Here is a 22,717-nt window from a genome sequence, read left to right on the forward strand (position 1 = left end):
AAAATCAATACAGCAAAAGAGATAGGGTTTTAAAACAGTAGTCACATAATAGGAATGATCCAATTTCAGGTATTCAAATTTTAAAATCAAATTATTAAAAAAAATATGAAAAAGACTATTCTTTCATCTTGATTTTGGTATACTTTATGTTATCCTCCATAAGTAAGTCGAGAACTCCCTTGACATTGATCGCTTATATACGGTTCCTGGTAAAGCTAAGGCACATCTCGGCTCATCTCCAGAACCCCGAGGAAACTTAAACCACATCAGTTCGATACGAAATCTACCTCGAGCGAATAAGCAACACTTCGGGATTGCTTCAGTCAGACTTTCCCCCGTTCTAACCACCTCTTGTGACTATCATGTGAGCTATCAGGACGAGCTTTTGCCTTCGATAGAACATAATCAAACCATACCGACTCCCCCAATGAATAGCATCAAGATAACAACAAATCCTAATGCAATTTCATCATTGTTTTTTCTGCATGCAGCTTCGGAAGGTTTACGAAGTTAATGTAAAAGCTACTGAGCATACAAAATCCCTTATACGAGGATTCCATGATTAGGGTGGTTATTTTATAGGGTTCTATAATAGTCTTAAAGAGAAGTCGATGGGATGATGAGATGGGAACTTCTCCCACTGCTCCTATAAATGAAGCCTAATGTGATTCCTTTGTAAGATGAATTCTGTCTATAACATTCGTCACTCTCTCTCTCTCTCTTAAGAAGTGGCAACTTGATTTTAGTTCATCTAAGCAAATGAATTATAAAATAGAGCTCATACATTTTGAACGATTTCACTAAAGTTTAATATATTAGGCCACAAACATCTTGAAGAATACTGCAAGTCCATTTAGCAATAGATTGGAACCTTTTGTTACCCGATCATACAGACTTTTCATTACACATACGTCACAGAAGAAAACATTTTTATAATTTCCATCGGTTCATCAGCTAAGTTTCTTCAACATTCTAAATGAGTTTCCAGCATGGCAAATTACGCGCTTTACGGTACAAGTGGAGAGCCAAGGCAGAAAGCCTCAGGACATTAGCGCAGTATATTTAATCAGGGAACTCCAAGTTTTCTTTAATTTGCCATGGTAGATGATTTCTTCTCTACTAGCATTTTTCACATCAATGCTGCTTGTACCTGCCACAATCAAAATATTTCATCAACTTGTATTCTAAATTGATCTAAGTAGATCCAAATTTATGTAACATATATTATATATATACAAGACTTTTAAATGTTGGAATCCTTACCACATAGTAAACTTTGAGGGGGCAAAAAAAAGTCAAAATCACAGCCCATCAGCAACTTTAATTCCTGCTTGACGGTCCCATTCCTCGGGGGAGAGGGCATCTGCCATCATCTTCTCTTGACCACGCCAAAGAATCTGCAGCACGATAAACAAACCTAACTCATCATTTCTTTATGATTAATTGAACCACATGAACTCCAAGAAATGAAGCCATTTGGAGAACAAGAATCATTTAGTCTAAAAACTTTCGAATTAGCAACTATAATTACAAAGCTTGCAGTAACATCAGATACTTTCTTTGTGTCTCCGCTTTTCAACTTCTTAAGCATGCTTTAACTAAATGCTCATCATGCAAAGCTGATGAATATGCATCGTTGACAAATTTAATATACTGTTGCCTAACTAGATCTTCTGATGAATAAGAATAAGAAACCAGCTGAATAAAAAGAAAGTACCTTGTCTATGACCCCAAATTCTTTTGCCTTTATTGAATCCATGTAAAAAGGTCTTTGCATCACCTTTGATACTGTGTCCACCGACTGTTATAGCAAAAATGTTAATCAAATTTAAGTATCTTTTATTATTAAACAGTAAGATGAGTTTCCATCTACTCACATTTCCCGTGTGCTTTGCTAGAAGTTTGACTAGTGTGTCCTTATTGGTTACGACCTGTAAAGAGCATAGTCCTATGAATTCATAAAAGGAACTATAATAAAGATAAGGAAACATTAATACACATTCTTGGTGATCTTTTGGCACGTAATAAAAACAAATAAACTGTAAGAATTCTGGGATCCCACGTGCTGAACATGCAACATGCTCTTGAACTTAAATGGAGAAAAATGTCAACATCTGAAATAATCACAAAAAGTTTGGAAATCAAACCTCTTTTGCACGAATAATAACATCACTTGCTGGCATCTGGCCAGATGATGGAACACGAGGTTGTTGAATCATAGCTGACATGAAAGTGCAGCGTCAGCATCTCAATAGGGCAATGACATTACAGGAGAGAAATAGTCACCAAATAAAAGTTCTATATTGTAACTTACCTTTAGAATGAGGCATCATAAATCGTCTACCTTTCTTTCCTGCAGCAAGAAGTAGACAGGCCTGACCTATTGCAGCTCCAACAGCTACAGTCTCAATCTGCATTAGCATTAAGAAAAAAAAATTAGTTGGAAAGAAGTACTAGTAAGAAAAATACATTGAGCTCATTTATACTTGAGGAAACTAGTAAGTCTTAAATATAACCCTCTTTCATATGTTGTTAAATTTTGATAAGAAAAGAGAGAATAATAGGAAAACAAGGACAAATAGAAGTGCTAATACATCAATTGTAAAACTAAGTAAATGCAACAAAAGCGACTAAAACATGCCTACAATCTTATTGGAAGATCCAAAGACATGAAAAAGTATCCTAAGTGATGACTTTCATCATGTCTACAAGAAAAAGTGATACAAAAAGGGTCAAGGCACAAGCCCACTTTTTCATTGCACAATTATTACCTTTGGTTTGGAATCACAGGCATGCAGCAATCAAACTAGGCCCAGCCTCATAATAACTCAAACTTGCATTCTTTTGAGAAGCATCAAAATCCAATCACCTGATTTTGTAGCACTCATATGCCAGTATCTAAGACCAAATTTTGATATCCTTCTATTGTCCTTCATGAAGAAACAACCTGAGGGATCATTCCTACAATCCATATATACTTCTATTCAACCAGTCACTTCTAAAAGAATTGAGATGTTTGCTAATAAATGAGAAACTGAGAAAGGCCAAAGGAATTAAACTAACATTAGCTAAATAAGAGCAGATCACACCAGTCTCCAATTAACAACAGATGAGGAGATAACTAGTTTGCAATCAAACTTCCCATTCTAGTTTAGCACACCAATATAAGAGACTATAAAGTTGCATAAGTTAAAAGATCATAAAAAAGGTAAGACAATTTATTATGCTCTCATAAAGGGCCACAAGAGCTAAAGTGGAAAACATGATAATGGAAAGACTGGTACCTCATTTTTTAACTGCATCATAGCATCATAAATAGCAAAACCCTCTGTTTCCATCGCTACCTGCAAAAATTGAAGATCCACATTACAATAGAATTGTGAATATCACTGGAGAAGCATATACTGTATCCTTGCACATGAATCATACAATCATAATATCTAGCAAACATGTCATGTAGATGACCTACAAGTGGCAAGTTTTTTTCTTAGTATCAAGCAACAACAGTTATGTCAGGGACAATATCCGCTATTTAATCAAGACTTGACAAAAGGATGCCACCACAACAGTAATGACAAAACAGGCTGGTCAGAGATGTCACATCATCTCAAATCACAACAGAAAATATTCTGAATGATTAAGAAGAGTATTTATCTATCTGCTAGCAGTTACGGACCCCAACCTCCAGCCATGGCATGGGTTCTTTGTCTCCTCTCTATGATTCATTCAGATAACTTGAAAAATCCTCTCTATGATTTATCTCAGGAAATCGATTCAGCTGAATTGAGAGTCAGAGGGACCTTGCCAGAAGCACACCCTGCAAGGTGGAGACACAGAGATCTGGCTCAGCCCTGAATTTTCAACTTCTCTCTCTCTCTTCAGCTGAATTGAGAGTCAGAGGGACCTTGCCAGAAGCTCACCCCGCAAGGTGGAGACAGAGAACTGGCTCAGCCCTGAATTTTCAATCTCTCTCTCTCTCTCTCTCTCTCTCTCTCTCTCTCTCTCTCTCTCTCTCGATTCATGTTGTTGGAGGGTTCTTATTTTGTGCCAAGATTCAGAATTGAGATCATGTCAGGGTTCTCTGTAATTTGGATTGATGACCAACTTTAAGACTAACAAGTTATACAAACATATCTCTATGGTGTTATACATGGTCATTATTTTCAGCTTCTCTGTCATTCAGTAGGCGGTCAAATAAAGTTCTGCAAAAAAAAAAAAATCTGTAATATAGACAGCAGCAAGAATTTCTTTTATTGTGGCATGAGCATGGACCAAGTGCACGCATGTTCTTTAGGGCAAACTCGGTTCACAAAGCTGCCACTTTATGGGCCTTCATAGAGTTTATGTATGCAAATTTACCTATGTAACCAAAGAGACTGTTTCTATGACTCGTGTCCTAATAACCTAGACTGTAAAAGAGCAATCTTATTGTAATGCCAAGGCTCACCCTCTATACATGTTCCTTTGTCTCTTAAATGAAAAAGAAGTTTGAATCTCAAAAAGCTTGAAAAAAGATAACCATGACAAGGTCGCAACAGACAGACGGAGTTTTTTTTTTTAAATAAAGGAACAGATAGAGAATGGAACTGACAATAACAGGAAAATATAATAAAAAAAGAGAACTTTCTTCATATAAGGGCACTACAATCACCCCAGATCATTTCCAAATCAAATTGCAATTTAGCATCATTCTAACACCAGTTTCTATAACATAATCATGTCTCTAAACCTTAAAGAATCAAGTGGACCAGTAAGATCAATTATAGCAAATAAGTTCAACTGTCATCATATTTGTTCTGCAACACAACAGCCTATATACAAAAAGGGGAAACTAGAATACGTAAGCCTGCTAGTATGATTCATAAAAAAGGACCAAGTGAACAGACACATGGATATAAAATTATGGCATGAAAGAACAGTCAAAACTTCCATTAGCTATTCACGTATAAATAATGGCATGAAGGAATATATTTCATTGTTATTCTACAGGGCAGATAAATTTCCTATTTTAAACTATACAAGATACAAAATGCAAAGCAAGCAAACTAACATGAAAATCTAACTTAAATGAAGTAAAGATTCTTGCAAAATGGCTTCAACTCATAGCATGTTAATTCTTTCTTATTCAAAAGAAGGAAGATAAATGGAACCGTTGATGCATACAGTTTCACCATCATCACGGGTTGTTCCAGTTGAATTGATGTACAAATAAATAGGCTGCTTTGGATCCATCCATTGCAAGTAAAGCAATTCAGCAATCACAAGCTCGGTGACAACTGGCACCAACTATTCATAAAAATTTAATTAGTCCAATGGAAAGTAATAAGGATCATGATTATGAATTACAGATACTAGGCAAATGGAAGATACCAACAAAACAGAACTACTATAACCAGAGATGTCTTAGCATATACATTGTACAAGTAACAGTGTGATACAAGTTGAATAACACAGCATGCATTGTCAAACTTAGAGAAAAGAAAACAATGAGAAATTAAAATCAGAAAATAATCAACAATCTCATGAAAATTATCAAAAATTAACAGTTAATACTTAATAGAATCAAGCACCAAATTGTACTTGCTAGTTCTGAACAGTATGTAGTTTGAAGCACTGTTAGTATTCAGACCCATGCATATACCATATACTAGCCAGTATATGCAGGTAATGGTCAAACCAGCACATTTTCATTGAAGAGCAATCATATTGACTATTCTTTATATGTGCTGTCGAAATCATATAAATATGCTGCCAACACACACACACACACACACACATACATACATACATATATATACATATAGATATATTTCCTTATCAAAGTTTTCCAGTGCACCTTTCTTCCTCTCCAATATGGTATCCAAGTTCCTTTCTCTGTCCTCCCTCTCCCAAAAGAATAGATTAATAGATAAATAAAATGTCGCTATCCAGATCTAGCCAGCTGCCTACCCATCAACTTCCCATGACTCTGCAGCTCCAACTGCCCAGAACTTCTCTTCTAGCAAAGTGATAATCCAGATATGAATAAAAATGTAGATCTAACTAGAAGCATAAATGTGAGCAAAAGAAGCACATATTCAATGTCACCACTTCCTTTTGGTTGTTGACCACACCCAAACTCATTGGCTAACAAAAAATAGAGAAACATTTTCCACTTTTTTCCTACTTAACACTTGTTATAAATATTTTGGATAATAAATCTATTTGATAGCTACAGACCTATCTAGCATCTATTTGATAGCTCAAAACATTCTGATTGGTTTGATAATTTAGGAAGCAAATTTCTCCATGGTTAATAAAAATTAGTTTTGTAATAGTCATTTCCCTTTTTAAGCACCTAATGAAAATTTTAAAGGTTTTTTTCAGAGGTTACAATTATTATTGGTTTTATGGTATTTTTTAATTTATAGACCAACAAAAACACCTCTAAAACTTCTTTTTTGAATCATAAACCAATCAGAACATTCTAGGATCATGAATTGCGACTATAGGTGCTAGATCTTCTTAAATCTATCAAATAATATGGCTTTTTTATCAACCCAAGCTCTAATACATGGATAGATGCCAGCCTATTTAGGCATCTAATAGTCCATATTGAGAACATTAAGTCAAAAAAATAGATTAACCAACACATTAAGAAATCTACAATCAAAATGGACCCCTTTCAAGTTGCTAAAACAACAATTTAAACATGAAGAAAACATCCAAAATAAGTAACAAATGGAAATTGCAATATAACTTGACACAGAATTCACACCTAGCCTCAAATATATTCGGTTACAGCATATGCCTTGCTGTTTCTATGCTCCTGTTGATCCCATGCACATGCCCATTAATATGGCCATAGCAAGGGGCACTTTTACCATTGTCAATACCCCTTTGGAGCAATTCATGCTGATAGGCATGAGGCAACATGGCTAGAAAGGGAAATCATTACCATCAACGACTACCTTGGTTGAATCCCTCTCTTCTCAATCAAGTGTATGCATAAGGCTTTTTTGATGCATTTCAGTGACAGTGAAGCATCTTTGACCAACTACAACTTGAATAAAATAGGCCAAATATTGTGGAATGTAATCACAGCTTCCAGACAGTCATATAGAATTATAGATACACATATAAATGTAGAAATAGACAGCTTATGACTTTGAACAATGACATGACAATTTTCTTTTCAAATAGTAACAACTTTATTAGGAAAAAAATTCCATATGAGAAATTGCAAACCCTATGTCCATCTAGCACAATACATGGTATCTAGAACCATAGTAGTAGATATGTCTGATGATTCCATATTCAAACTACACAGAAGAACTGAACCTTGAATAGAAACTCAAGATTCCACACTTACTGGCATGCCAATGTAGACAATTCGGCCATGGAGCAGTAATGATGGCAAATCTGGGGGAGGCTTCCTTGGTCGGTGTTCATTGTAAGAAACAGAACGCTCCACCTAGTTTAGGTTTAGAATCAGATAATTAAGTCAGCAGGTTGACAACATAAACCACAAGTAACCAACCAAGTGCCAATGAAGGGTAAAAGAAGCAAGAAAACCTTATTGTTATCACGTGAAAGGAAAATATGAGAAAAGCAGTATACAGAAAGCAAGAAATTGAGATAAAACCCAAAACATCTCTATTATTACCTATACTAAAGCAGAATTAGAAAAATGATAGATAAATATTTAAACAAAACAATAGGCAACACATTCTTCCTAGAAGACCAAAAAATTAAACACAAATGCACCTAGCGTTCTCAGATTCTTATGATTGAGTAATGGCAATCTAAAAGAAATGGACTTTACTGATATGATTCTGCTCTTGGGTCAGGATCAATTCCATAGCACAACAACAATTAGGATTGACATATGAAACAAAAACTAAGATGATAAGATCTAACTATCATTAAAATAAATGATTGTGTTTTATGATTTTAATATCTTTCTCATGATGGTTACTTGAGATGACAAATCCATAGGTCATCAAAAAGACCAAACTAAGTTGTTTAAACTTTAAAGTTGACATTCTGTTTGAAGCTAATTTAAGTACTATTTTCCAAAATTTTGGTGAAACAAGATATTCGACTTACCAAAAAACACCTTGGCTAAATGAATTGTGATGTTTCTTTCTGCAACATTTTAAAGTGGGTTTAAAAGAGATGCATATAGGTTAGTTTATCAGGAAAGAGCTTGTTTCTCAATCATTTTTGTTAAAGATAATGCTTTGTTGTTCTCCACTTACCAGATTTTCAGATAACTCTTTGTTCTTTTTTCTTTTGTATTTCCAGACTAATTCAACATTATAAAAGGTGAAATATATATATTTTCATGTACCATTTAATTTGGGATAGGATCCAACCTAAGGCCCACTTGAACACTCACATGTAAATTCTTAAATGAATAATATACAAGGAGGCAAGATATGTGGTAATCTAAAGATCACCTCAAACTGAAGTACAATCTCAATCTTAAATATGAAAAAAGGATAATGAGATTGCCCAAATATCTTGCCTCTCATTGTATTAACTAGTTGAAACTAGGAAGTTGTTACATGAAAAGCTTCATTTAAGTTCTGAACTTAAAAAGTACAAAGGGAGATGATAAAACATATAACATCATCTCTCTCAGACATAGTGATCAAACAGAAGCAAGTAAACACACTGTTCTTGCAAGATAGGAACATGATAAAAAATGCTAGTTACAATTAGCCTTAACTGCAGCATTCAGGTTACTATCCCTATGTTTGTTTTCTTTTGTTTTGACATGTATTCCATCAGTGACAAATGACTAAAGCCTAACATCCTATGAAGGGAAATAATTCATCTCGGGAAAAGTTCCGTTTTGCAGCTTTTTTATACGATAATTTGGTGGTCTTGAGTGTTAAAAACGTTAAGGTAAGATGTTATGCTAAATAGGAGGTAACAAATTATGATAGATGTTACCATTTCAATTGTAACCTTATGTAGGCCAATGCAATCAAAATAACTCATGGGGCCCTAAAGGAATGATAAATTGGAGCAAGGGAAAATTAATAAGAGACACATCCTTACAAAAGGGAAGCTGGACTTTTCATCTATGGCAATGTTATAATGCAAAATTCCAGTGAGCACCCTCTAGAAGATCCTACAGAAGACAAGACTTAATAGCTTAAGTGGGCCAATCCTAATCTTGACTTGACCTTGTAGCACTTGGATGTATCCATTGGTGGATCTTGGCACCCGAGTCAAACAGAAAGATGATCAGACCAAACTATACCCAAGTAAATCAGCTAGTCTTCATGCTTAACCCTAGTTAAGTTAGGAGTAATTGATTTATAATAGGAGAGGGAGAAGAGAAAGTTCATAAATTAAAAGTTACAAGCCCGTGGAGGGATGAAAATTCGTGATATCCAAACTACCTCTCTCTCTCTCTCTCTCTCTCTCTCTCTCTCTCTCTCTCTCTCTCTCATTAATTTCTCTTATAAAAATCTTCCTTACCTTGAAGAAAGAAAGCCATAATATGGGGGAGGAAACCGATCATGTGATGAGACACATCCTTCTTTTCCTTAACTTCTTATACAATCTCATTTTCTTCATCTCTACTTCCATTTTCCTCTTCTTTGTGGTTTCTGTTGTTTTCCTACTTTTTTAGCACAAAAAACAGTGTATTGGGCTTACCTTGAATTTATTAATTCAATGTGATTTCCTTCAATTTCTATTAGTTTTTGTTGATACAAAAATATTGTTTGCTGAAGATTCTGGACATCAAACATATTGTTGTATTTTCATTAATATCTCGAAATATAAAAGCTTCTTTTTTATTTCTGAGTGACCCTAGATTCTTAGGATTTCATCAAATTGTGCAAAACAGGTTTGCCATCATGTTCCAGCATGATAACTGGTCCTTCGTCTTTTGAGGTCCCAATCCTACCTATCTTTCAGAAGAAAAGGTTGTCCAAGTAATACAACAGGAATTGTGATCCAGACATGAAAGTCGAAGATGATTTTTTAACCAAAAGACAAGAAATTCACAATTACAGTGTAGAGCCTAAAGAGGCGATGCTAAAAGAAGAATTCATGTCTGTGACTCTGTGCTAAAAGAATTCATGCCCATAGAGGAACCAAGAGACAATAACTTATTAAAAATCCAAGAGATGAAGAACAAGTCCAGCTGATCAAGTTTCAAGCTCCAGTAATCAACAATGTTGTAAAACATGTCCACCATTTGCCACAAAACTATAATGGACTACTATGCATTGGACCAAGCAGATATGAAGTTCCAATTTGGCCCAAGAGCATGCAATAAACTATTTGTGCTACAACGCTTGCAGCAAAATAAATTTTAAGTCTATCAATTAACAATTAGAAATTGGCATCCGCCACAAACTACTGGATCAAAAAAGCCTCACCGTCAAGGCAAGTCATTGCAAGATGTGATGACATGCAACAGAAGTAATTAATGCAACCATGTGCAAGTTGTGCCAATTGCAAATAGATGTGCTGGAAAGAAATTAGAATAGAGCTGGAAAGAAGAAGAGGTCTATCTACTGTGGTACTAGAGTCTTCCTATTTCTCCTTGACTTCTTTGCATGCAGAACTTCAACTCCCGTACTAGCTTCAAGCGCTCACTATCAGGGCTGCGCTGCGCATACAGAGCAGAGTGAACCGAATGAAAGTTCCATGATCTTCCATTATATGTGTTGATAATACATCAAACAAAGAACATTGGTTGACTTAATTATCTCCATGATAGAAGCCAATGGAGCTGGAGAAAGTTAGGGGCTTGAACTTCTATTGAGATCTGTACGGGCTTGATAAGCTATGGAGGAGGAAACACCCTAACTGGTGTTTCTCTAGTTTCAGGAAGAGAAATAGACTTCAAGGAGATTGAAAAAAATAAATCATTTCCTAGAAAGAAAAAGAGCAAACTCCTTGATAATAGAAGCATACAGAGCTAATCATACTAAACTTCCATCAATTCCATAAAAACTTTCCTATTCTTCTGGTATCTTCCTATATGTTTTCCATTACTGCTATTGTGCTTCTCACAGTGCCCAGGTATACTATTCACCTAATTTCTGATGCTGCTACCTTGATAGTTGTCAACTTCTGACATCTAATGTTTCTGAGATACATGTTGGGTCAAACTCCAGATTCACCAATGCTCTATGATTTTATAGTCAAATCAAATTTTGTAGCTAAAATGAAAGAACCATCGAATTTGGCTGAGTGGATATTGAATCTTGCAACCTTTTTCCGCTGTCATGTGCAGTCCAATCGAGCCAAAAGAGGATCCCAGCCTGGCATATCAAATCCAAACTTTGGCCTACCTTCTAGAGGCTTTTGACTTCTAAGTAAACAACCCAGTTCTGCTTATAATTGTGTCCAAGTCTGATCTGTTATGTATATGGTTAAGAGAATGAGCAAAAGCCGTTCGAATGGTCAAGATATAAAGAGCATAATTCATAGTACTGTCCAATTTCAATATGTTACATCAGATCCCAACTTGTATCGTCCAAAGCCAATCTAGTTTTGCCTGACTTCCCAGCCTTACAGATAAAAATTAGATAATATCAGCTACACTAAAAAAGAACTCAACTGAAATTGGTCATTTCTAGCCACTGTAGTCAATTTGACAGCCTCAATACAAGAAAAAGAAGAGGAAGTAGGATAGGAAGGAGAAAAAGGAACCAAAATGGAAAAAGGAAAAAAAAATAAAGTTTCATAATTCCAAATCTTCAACATGACAATCTAGAACAATTAACCAAAGTGAATCACAATTGGGATCTAAAATCAAGTAACATAACAACTGTTTCTGTTGTACAACATAAAATAATAATCAGCTACATTACTTTCAGGAGCTTTTGATCTAGTCCATGCAAGAACATAAGGTGCTCTACTTATAACACCAACAAATACTCCTATTAGGAGAGAAGGTTCTCATAGGCATGTCATGTTAGCACACTCATCAGAGACTACCACAACTACCAAATGATCAATTTCCTCCTTGCTCATCTTCGAAACATATGAAAATTTTGTTGTATCCTCATATTTGAAGATGATAACAAATATCATCATGAATAATTTATAAGGTAAGAATAACCAATGGTAATAAACACTATTTCTACGAAGATGCCCATGCACACATACAGAAACAAAAAGGAATTAAAAAAGAAAAAACTCTTCTCTTCCGGTAGTGGGAGTTAATTCATAGATAAACCACTTGATACAACTTCCTGCAAATCAAAGTTGTGGAGCCAAGTATTAACTCAGAAATCATATCCATTTGGAGATCCCGGTCGAATCAGTTCACCAACTACACTGAACCAAGAATAGCTGTTGACCCTTTAATTCCTGACTCCAACACAATGAAATCTTACAGATGCACTAAATAAAACAAACTTACATATCCTTCTCTTCGAATCTTTCATTCAAGCACTTTTATCCATCTTTTTCTATTTCCTATAAACAAGCAAAGAAAATAATATTTCCAGATTTTGTCCTTTTCTAAACAAATTTGCTCCACCAATCTTCACACCCGCAGCCAAATCTATCCCAAATTAAGCTACTGGACACCTAGTCCTCCATTTACTTTCTCTTCCGAACCTCTCATGAAGATTTATTACTGAAATGAAACGGCTAAAAAGGTTCCTTTTTTTTAAAGAAGTCCCTTAACAAGAAAACTAAAGTTTGAAGAATAGTTTCCGACAGGAAGGAAAGATTCTAGAATTCAGCAAGTACCTGGGCAGGAGTGGCCATGAGTTTCGGGGAGTCAAAGAGGTGGAGGTAGGGCGGGGAGTCGGGGTCAGGTGACGAGGCCAAAGCAAAGGGATCGGGAGCGGCGGCGGCGGCGGAGGCGAGCTTGGAGAGGAAGGGATCGCGGGGGTTCAGGGGAGGCACCGGCAGCGCCGCGGTGCTTGCCGCCCTAATCCTGAGAGGAGCAGCGGCGGCGGAGAAGAACGGAGAGGAAGAAGAAGAAGAAGAAGAAGAAGAAGAGAAACCGGATGGAGCGAACGCCATGGGCATCCGCGGAGAAAGGAGCGGGACGGTCACAGCGCCGCACGCCATCGCCGTCTAACTCTCTCACACCCACTCGCCTGACGATGTCGCGAGAAGGGGCCAACCGAAGGAAACGATATGTATACTTTTATCGTATCGTATCCAAAATGTTACAGTAGACGTATCCGTATACCGAGGAAAGAAAACGAACGGGAAATAACGATTATCCTATGACGGCCCGGGTAAGAATTTGGGTAAACGGCACAATTGGAATTGGAAGATTATACAATTTTAAAAGTATAATTATATTTTGTTAAAATATATTTTAAAATAAAATACAATTATGCTAAAAATATGAGACATATGAATAAAATTATGAAAATCATTTTTATGACTTAGTAAGAAAGGATGATTGTGAATGAGATAGTAATGAATACAACATCTATTATAATAAAAAGAACTTATATATCCAATAAAATTGTACATAGGTAATTGAGTATATTTTATAAATAATTAATCAAATAGATTTAGTCATTTTAATGTTCATTATTAAACCGAGGATCCAATTTCCTTTTTTTTGGATTAGACCAGTCTGGCTGGATATTATAATTATGCATCTTATCCAAATAAAAAACCAAAAGATAAAGAAAGGATTAAGAATATTGATGGATTCAAGAACGAATATTGATAACAAATTATTTCGAATAGAATAATTTGACGTAAATTCTGCAACATACTGTATATTTGTACTTGGCACGTATATGAGCTGAGCAACACAACACGCTTGCATCGTATAGAACATACGGCAAAAAAGTAAACTGAAAACAGATCTGAACCAACAATTCCACTCACTGCATTGCCATGTTGACCAGAAACAAAACCACGCTTTAACATTTCTCGATATAAAATGCTGAATGGATTGTATTCCAAAAGAATTCAACCAAACTCAATGGCTGCAGAGAAGTTACACAACATGTCGCCTTTAAAATCACAATTCAACATATTACCCCAGATATAGACGATACCACAAGTCAGGCCATTTAATTAGTCAAAACAAAAAAATTAACTTACAAGCTTTGATTATTAGTCCATAATGTGTTTGGCTATTGTAGCCATCTCCAAATAAATTTATATCTAGTATTTCTCTGCAAATGCTTGGCCTAGAAGCTAAAGAGAAGAGTCAGCTCACCAACATTACACATTCATCTTCCTTGGAGATGATGTTTACATCACCGTATATAAACTATATACAATCCTTTAGCACAAACAATCTTTACATTAATCAAATGTGAAATCAGCCGATTCAACTGCAAACTACTTGTCGTCGCTTTGTCAACTTTTCTATATTCTCAGAAACTAATGCAGTGAGATTCCGGTTCTCAAATTTAACATCTGAACTGAGCCTGCAAAAATTTAGTAAGTGGATTAATAGGCAATGCCACAAGTCAGCAAAGAAGCAATCAAGAGTCAGGAGAAACAATTAGTAGTTAATATGAACCGGGAGTTGTTGTGAATTTGTGAACTGTCATCTTAAATTCACAAAAAGGGATCTGATTTTTAAGCTAAGTAACACCAAAATGAGATGTAAGAAATTTTAAATACCTGGGATCGAGTGTTATTTTCTGAATTTCTCTGATGGCTGAACTGGCAGCATACATAGACATCTTTCCCACCTGCAAAAACAATATACATATAATATACAAACTAGGTAGTTATGGAAAAAGCACTGTGGAGCAAACTACTATTAGTGTAAATCGGGTGAACCTCCAACATCTTAAGTTTTGCTTCATGATTGTTTGGAAGGCAACGAATCTCTTCGGCCATACGAGCAGCCTCTCTTAAGCTCTCCGGAGATAAAAAGTCAAGAACCAACTGAACCGATGACTGCAAGATTAAAATAAAGTCAACAACAGTTTGGCTTACAGATAACTGACATTGTCGTAAAGCTTGAGAAATAAAAGGAACTGATAGTAGCATACTTGATTTTCTTGCATGCTATACATCTTTTGAAGCAATTTATTTCATAATGTTACAGAAATCTAATAATAAATCAAAAAAATGAGAAAAACACCAAAGCAAGCAGAAATAAATTTAAATTGGCCATCTGCATCCAAACCATGGCCGCACCAGAACAGGTGAACATGAAATAATGCAGTAAGTACAAGCACAACACATCCATGGACCCAAAAATAAACAAGCAACGGAAGATTTTATCTTTCCCTTTCCATCTTTAAGAGAAGTGAATAAGCCATGTTTAGGAATAATACAGATTAAGGACCCAAAAAAAACAAAAATTGATCCCATAGGATAACAAGGAGTTTGGTTTAATTCAAATAGTTCCTTGCAGGGCTCTGGAAAGATTGGATCAGAATTGGATCAAGTAGATCCATACCTAACCCAAAATTTCATCCCCCATCTTATCCAAAACATCAAATGAATCAGCTCTGAACCAATCCACATCTGAAACACATATACCCAGATCTCCAATACAGACCAAATGGTCCACATCAGAAAATAGATATCAGGAGGAATATATTGAGACAGATTGAGAGAGAGAGAGAGAAAGAAGAGAGAAGAGGCCTACAACACTAAATTTAAAAAAACAAACCATTTGAAGATTACTTGTGAGAGATGCTCTTGGTGTCCATTAGAGTTTGAGAGACACAAAAAGGCTGATATTCCTGGCTTGCACAAAAATATTATATCAGTGAGCTTCTCAGAAAAGCGTTGCACCACTGTTGTTCCTGGCTTAATGTCTTTCCCCTATCTAATAGGGTAAATCTTAGAGTTAGGATTTTTTTTATCCTAATTCCAAACAATGTAAGAGAAAAGGTAAGAGGGTGAAGAAGAGTGTTTTTGCATAAATGATGAGATATTGCAGTAATTGATGTAAACTTAACTTCTGCTTGTTCTCTCTATCTTACAAGTTAGTGATGGAGAAAATAAAAATATTCAAAGAAAAATAAGTCAAGGAGGTGGACAACTTTGAAGACCTAAATGTTTTCAACATGAAATATTTTCGGTTGATAGGTCCCATAAAATAGAGAGGGAGAAGACTGCATGTTACGGAGTAGCACGTGGACTAACGACATATAATAAAGTCAGATTGGATTGCTCTGGCTACATATCTGATTCCATAAGAATTGGGACTGTCATAAGATCAGATTTTTAGGTCAGAATTTGATCCATATCAATATTTATCCATATTGGATCAGATCAGGATGGATACTTTAACAGCCCTAGCTCCATAGAGGCTTTTCATCATTTACATGCATTTATATCCCCTCGAGTGTTCTAATAAATCATGAAAGAACTATAAAAGCTCATACAAAAGCTTTATTATCAATTTAGGTACTTCAATCTCTCTGTAAATGCATCTCACCTGAAGATTTCGAACCTGAAAAGGACATCCAGCAGGAATAAAAACAGCCTCACCAACATGCTGCTCAAATGTCCATGGCTCAATTCCTATCAGATCAACAGGAAATTCAGAGTATTAGAAACACAAAACATGAACAAAAGACAGCACAATTGAGAAATTTAGAACATTGTTAGCATCGTAACAAACAAACAAACTGGCCATTTTTTTCAATTTCTATTTACAGAAGTCTAGAGAAAACATCAAAAGATGTACTACTTTAGTCAGACAGCTCGAGCACGCAAGAAAAAAAAGAGCTACCAATCACATATTCAACTTACTGAATTGTTCCTTCAGCATTTTCTTCTGATCATTGTTTAGGTACACAGCTTGGTTATAGAGAGGCATAACCTACCAAATAAAAAAGGCAGTAAAATACTGCACAGATATAAGATAATGTACTGGAAAAAGAACAAATTTTACCAAATTGGTAAATTCACTAGAACTTGTAAGGTTCGTCCAATTAATCTTCAAGTATTCATTCAGCTTAGGAACATCTTGTCTGCGAAAAACATCCCAAATGGCTCCAGCAGAAGCTCTTTCTGAAGGGTCATGCAAGTGCTTGTCTGCATTAGTAGATTCAGAATCCCTCCTTTCGTGAGCACTTAGGTCACGGTGATTGAATTCTTGAATATCCATAGTGGTGTCCTCCTTGGTTTTCAAATCCAACGAGAACTCGTCTTCCTTACTGCATTCTCTGGAAGATATATCAGATATCCCTGTATGCTCATCCAAAGACACATTAGAATCCATAAAATTGACATTCTCAAGGGGCTTTGCAGCTTCGAAATCCTTGAAAGTTCTATTGCTTTTTTCAACCTCAGACCTCTTTAAAGCTGCATCAGCTGTGTGCATTAAAAGGGAAACCTGCACAAAGTACAAAAGGTTTCAGATTGTAGTGCTTAATTATGTTAGGATTTCAAACCATATGGTAAAGTAGAGCTGTTCATGTCTCAACTATGATCCAAACTTTGTAATCAAAGCATATAATTTATCTTCCAGTTAAGAACTACAAAGTACTTGCTGATGCAGATTCACAAAATATTTACCAATACAGATTCATTGATTGTACAGAGATGCCAGCACCAAACAAAAAAATAAATAGTAAAAAGCCATAATATCCCAAATATTTCCAATAGGATACATGGATCCTTTCTCATCATTGAGTGTTGTGCATGAATCCAAGTTTAGACAATCTTTTATGTTGGCTATCAGTTATTCAACACAACCATCTCCCATTTATTCCTCAAATGACTACAAATTACACCTATTTATATATGGTTTATTCTTACACCAGGAAAATTAACGTCGATTAACATGGGTGTCAACCACCAAAAATGCAATAATAAAAAACCGATCCAATTAAATTATAAATCATCTCTGCGAGATATCCCAGTGATTAGTGCATTGTTGCACAAATGATACATGACCTAAGTACATGTGTGAGCGGCTTATATGTCATTTAATGTAATGAATTTTTTTAAGAAGATCAAACATAGGATCAGATCCTAGAGTTACTGAATGCCACCTCATTCAGCAAAAAGCAGGATATTTCATAAAATAGAAGGTATAATAATTATTTCTTATTGAAAAGAAATGCATGCAGTGGTAATGTATAATTATGGTTGTCATGTACTCAGATAGCAAAAAATACTTGAAGATTGACTGTATCACCAATATTTACTTGAAATGCATGTGGTGGAGAAAAATCAGTGGACCTACCATATCACCCATATTTACTTGAAGATTGGCCACAGGATCACCTTTATCAAGCTCTTTGTGTGTGCCATAAGAAATAACAAGTTTAGGTCCTACTTCATTTTGCATTGCATCATGCGGTAGCTTTGCAGCAAGATTTAGAATACCCCACTTGTAATGAACAAATTCAACCAATGGGAAATTACCAAGAAACTCTGGTCTCTGACATAATATAAACTCTTCCACAGCACCAGGAGTTGGCCAATCCTTTATTCTTAACATTTCTGGCTGGCCATCTTCATGCATACAACCCTCTGAATATCCTTTAATGAACTGAACTAGTTCAATTTCAACCTGCCATACATAGTATGGTTTAAAGATAAATCAAGGAAAATAAAAAGGAAACAGCAATCATTTTCCTAAACAGAAATTTGTAACAAAGATGCATAAAATTCAAGTAGATAAGAATATGATATTGTGATTTCAAGTGTTAGAAGTCATTATTCCTATACAGTTGCCAAATCACATAGATCCCGGAGAACATACCTTAAAGCTTATTAAAGGGTTCCTACTGCCATAACAAAATCATGACAGATCCATAGATAATGTCAAATAGAAGATACTGAATCAAGATGAAATAGAACAAACCCATAATACCATCATACTATAATATGGACAAGAAATACCAAAACCCAATTTGGTACTATATATGTGATGCTTTGATTAGGTCCACAATAGAAGTTGATAATTGGTTGTGTTGGTATATAAAGCTTGATGAGCTTAAAACTGGTATTTGGAATAAGCACTTTGGGATACATTGTTTAAATCCTATTTATTCAAGTTAATGGTGCAACAGATATCCTTCATCATGCTTCAAGGTACAAGGGGTTGCCTCGATTCTTTTGCTTCGTTAGGTCTAAAACACTTAAAACTGGGGGAAACCTCCTACACTTGAAATTTCCGTTTGATTACACCCTCTGGATATAAGCTGACATCCTAATGTCTGCATTAAAATGTACGACACTTTGGCATCAATGTTACTACTAACATGTGATGCTTTGACATTGAGTTTACTGAGCATGATTTACATTTACCGGTCCCTATTATCCTATTAACCCAATAATTGACTATATGAACAAAAAATCTTTAAATGTATGGAAGTACTGTGAAACAGTAAGTTGTCTTAAGTCTTAACAAATACTGATTGCTCTTTAGACAAAATGCAGAATCAATTTAAGTGAAATCACATTTAGAATCAAACAAAAAAATTCCACAGCAATCATTGACAGAGACAATCAAGTGGGGTAATATCAAATATGGTTATGGATCTAGGATAATGCAGTTGCAGATAAGGTTTCCAATGTTTTTACCATATGCAGCATTTTTCTGTTCAAATGTCTTCAAATTAAGACACTATAATAAAGAAAAGCATTATCAGCAAAAGTTCTTGAAATTTCCAAAACAAAAAAATGCTAGTGATGGAAGATTGCTCAAGTGGCACCCAAAGTTGTCTCAATAAAACTGTAATCAGCATTACTGCAAATGAAACCAACAACAAAAATCACCATAAAGGATGAGTCATGCTGGAAACATACCTCTGACAGATTATAACAATTGAAGGCTTTCACCTTCATATTCTCATCCATTCTCTCATCTATAGTCTCTTGAATGCCTTTCCATATAATGGATGGATCCCAACTTGAAGCCAACGGACACTCAAATGTATGTCTTACAATAACCGGTTCACCCTTAACCCAATGCTCATGAAAATGACTGATGCCTTCATGTTTTATATCCTCTGACAATGGGAAGTACAAGAAATTATCATCGCTACCATCTCTCATAGAGCACTGACGACGAGTGAACTTACTTACCCAATTTGACTCAGAAGTGTTATTCCCTGTACAAGGACATCTCATCAAACCATCTACATCACAAATTGTGCATCCGTTAACCATTTCCTCAGCACTTTTTACCAGTTTTGCGACCCAGTTTATTTTGAAAATACGCCTCAAAACTAACTTCGAGGACCCACAGCCACCTGCCTCCATAGGTCCACAATTGATGGTGCCATCACTGTTGGCTTTCCACCTGGGAAACTGATGAACAAAGTTAATTGTACAGTCATCACTAGCACTTCTTTCAGATGATTCTAGACATGTGGCCACAGCATTGGCATCTTTGCTTCTCTCAGAAGACCAACCCTGATTGCATTCACCTCTAACGGCAACCGAAGATGACCGTCGAAGATCCCGACAACAGGTGAGGCATAAATCATATGAACAGTTTGTACAGTGTCGATGATAATCGAGAATTGGTACTTTGCAGAAGTCACTGCACCCAATTATGGTATTATTGCTTAATGCCTATGAAACCATGATTGAAGAATGTGCAAGCGCTTCAATTGATAGTAACAAGAGAAAATTATGAAGCAATGTATTAATGGGAAAGTACCAGCACAGCTGCTCATCCGCATCTATCTTTACCCTTGGAATATCAGCTTTAGGCCCTGAGACAAAGGATAATATCAGAATTGTAAGAAAGATTAAAGGACGAAGCAAATAAAATTAGGAAATCTGCAAAAGAAGTATACAAAGAAAGCAACTGCAACTAAAGGTACCATATGTTCTTGTTTCAACGCCTATCTCAAAGCATTGCTCTGCATAAATCTGCTTAAGCACAGGAAGTATGAACTTCAAAAGGCTATGAAGATATCTCAACTTATCGATTGCAGCCATCTCCTGTATCTTAGCCTGAAAATAAAGATAGGAATTAAGTAATTGAAGTAGGCATGCATCGAATAAAAAGAAAAGGAAAGGAAAAAAACACAAACACAGAATGAAAAGACAAAAAAAATATCCCAACATGAGTGAAGATACAATGTAATTTGCACAATCAGATGAAAAGGAGGAAAGCTACCTTAACTAAATTATCTCCCTGCAAGCAAGCTTTACAAGTACATATACCACGACATGCTGGGCAAACCTGACGGATGTCTTCCACAGGGATGTCAGCATACCTAATAGATGCAATTCGTCATGGAGCAGTCAACTCTCCATTAAACTAAAAGCTTAAAACTTAACATACAGCAGAAAAATTAATACCATCTTGATATGCAGCCACTACAGTACCCTCTCCTCTCGCAACTAATACACCAAACGACACTAGCTCGGTCATTCTTCCGGCAGTGATGACAAATTTGTCCATCAGCCTCACCAGAAGAACCAGAACTTTTTCCAGAAGATTCCTATAAGACCGTATACAAAATCCCAGATTGCTTAAAAAACAAACACTAATTACAAAGAAGGAAGCAGCAACTTTAGCTCACCCCTCGGCTACTCCCATTGTAGTTCTTTGCCTCCCTATACAATGGTGGAGTCTTGTATACAGATCTAACTTGATTCTCCTCAACATGAAGCGCATCTCTCTGCACCTCCTGAATAGACCTTCCCTTAACACCATGCGCTGAAAAACTCCTCGCTGTCCCACGAGAGTACAAGGCCTGCCCTCTGGGCATCTTCTCCTTGTACTTGTTCACAGAAGGCAACTCCGCCCCACCTACATTCATCGGAGACATGGACCTCGACGTTTCAGGCTCCTTACTCCTGCTCTCCAAGTATATATCAGCGTCGTCAAGAGACTTCCGCCTCGCCTTCCTCTCACTCGCCCTCTGCGCAGAGTTTGCCGCCCGCCTCTTCGCCTGGATGTAGTGCTTCTCGCATACGGTCTTATCTGGCATCGACAGGGCGCTGCACCTCCACTGTTTCCCGTCCGATCTCTTGCACCTCAGGTCCTCAGGTATCCCCACATAGTCGTCCATGCCTCGGACGCTGCCCTAACCTATAATTCAAGAAAAGAACCAGATAGTAGGTTCCATGACAAAAGATTCCAGCTTTCTTCTTCCCCCATTCAAAAAGCTTCAAGAACGAAATCTACGTCAAAGATTCCAGCAACGACATAACCCTAAATCTAGGCCGAAACTTTCATCAACCGAGATCAAGTCCAAACAAGCAATTGGAGTTCAAGATCGATCACATATCCGGAAAAGAAAAAGAAAGAAAGACGGGGAAGAATTGGGAGAGCACCTTTGGATCCGGATTCTAGGGTTTTGAGCGTCCCCGATCCTCTTCTACTCGGCGAAAAGAGGAACAATTGCGAGAGGAACGGCGACATGGAGAGGGAGATATATATAAAAGGGAAGACTGAACGCAGAGTCTGTGTACTTTGGACTCGAGTTGGAGGACGTCTCGGAGAATTAAGGAAAGATTGAGGGGTCAAAACTCATAAAAGGATGTGGACGTCGCAGTGGGGATCGCTCTCTATTCCGCAGTACCAAAAGAAGAAGAAAGCCAAGGCCGGGCTCTGTAACATGTAAGTCTATTTCCCTAATTACCCGTGATAGTTTCGCTTGCGGTGGGACGAAGAGGATGTGGTGTCTGGGGGTAGTTCGGGTATTTTAGGGGCGTCTGCTGGTTTCTTGAGGTTGGTGGGGGCACAGGGCGACGCTCTCCTACCAGTCCGGCGCGGCAGGGATCAACCCATCCAGACCGTTCATCTTTCATCTCGATTGATCGAACGGTCGTGATGGTCTGTTGCGAGATGTGGACTTGGATCCTCTGCTGACCG

The 22,717-nt window shown here is 36.6% G+C and overlaps 2 protein-coding genes across 2 annotated transcripts; both read right to left on the reverse strand.

Annotated features, from left to right (window-relative positions):
- Positions 1 to 831: 831 nt before the first annotated feature.
- LOC135618699 (ATP-dependent Clp protease proteolytic subunit-related protein 3, chloroplastic-like) lies at positions 832 to 13,102 on the reverse strand. Its single transcript, XM_065119850.1, has 10 exons — positions 12,718 to 13,102; positions 7,352 to 7,453; positions 5,164 to 5,286; positions 3,285 to 3,344; positions 2,315 to 2,411; positions 2,148 to 2,221; positions 1,878 to 1,931; positions 1,718 to 1,801; positions 1,264 to 1,397; positions 832 to 1,150 (listed from the first exon to the last, which is right to left on the reverse strand). Exons 1-9 carry the CDS (start codon positions 13,042 to 13,044, stop codon positions 1,302 to 1,304), a joined length of 1,017 nt encoding a protein of 338 aa, XP_064975922.1. The 5' UTR covers positions 13,045 to 13,102; the 3' UTR covers positions 832 to 1,150; positions 1,264 to 1,301.
- An 888-nt stretch (positions 13,103 to 13,990) lies between these two features.
- LOC135618703 (E3 ubiquitin-protein ligase JMJ24-like) lies at positions 13,991 to 22,409 on the reverse strand. The gene is made up of 14 exons (XM_065119857.1): positions 22,177 to 22,409; positions 21,420 to 21,931; positions 21,196 to 21,338; positions 21,011 to 21,110; positions 20,712 to 20,844; positions 20,546 to 20,600; positions 19,687 to 20,425; positions 18,116 to 18,445; positions 16,817 to 17,260; positions 16,675 to 16,744; positions 16,358 to 16,443; positions 14,740 to 14,859; positions 14,578 to 14,648; positions 13,991 to 14,378 (listed from the first exon to the last, which is right to left on the reverse strand). Exons 2-14 carry the CDS (start codon positions 21,909 to 21,911, stop codon positions 14,279 to 14,281), a joined length of 2,883 nt encoding a protein of 960 aa, XP_064975929.1. The 5' UTR covers positions 21,912 to 21,931; positions 22,177 to 22,409; the 3' UTR covers positions 13,991 to 14,278.
- Between the last annotated feature and the right edge of the window lie 308 nt (positions 22,410 to 22,717).

Source organism: Musa acuminata, chromosome BXJ1-3, assembly GCF_036884655.1.
Source record: "Musa acuminata AAA Group cultivar baxijiao chromosome BXJ1-3, Cavendish_Baxijiao_AAA, whole genome shotgun sequence".
Classification (NCBI taxonomy): domain Eukaryota; kingdom Viridiplantae; phylum Streptophyta; class Magnoliopsida; order Zingiberales; family Musaceae; genus Musa; species Musa acuminata.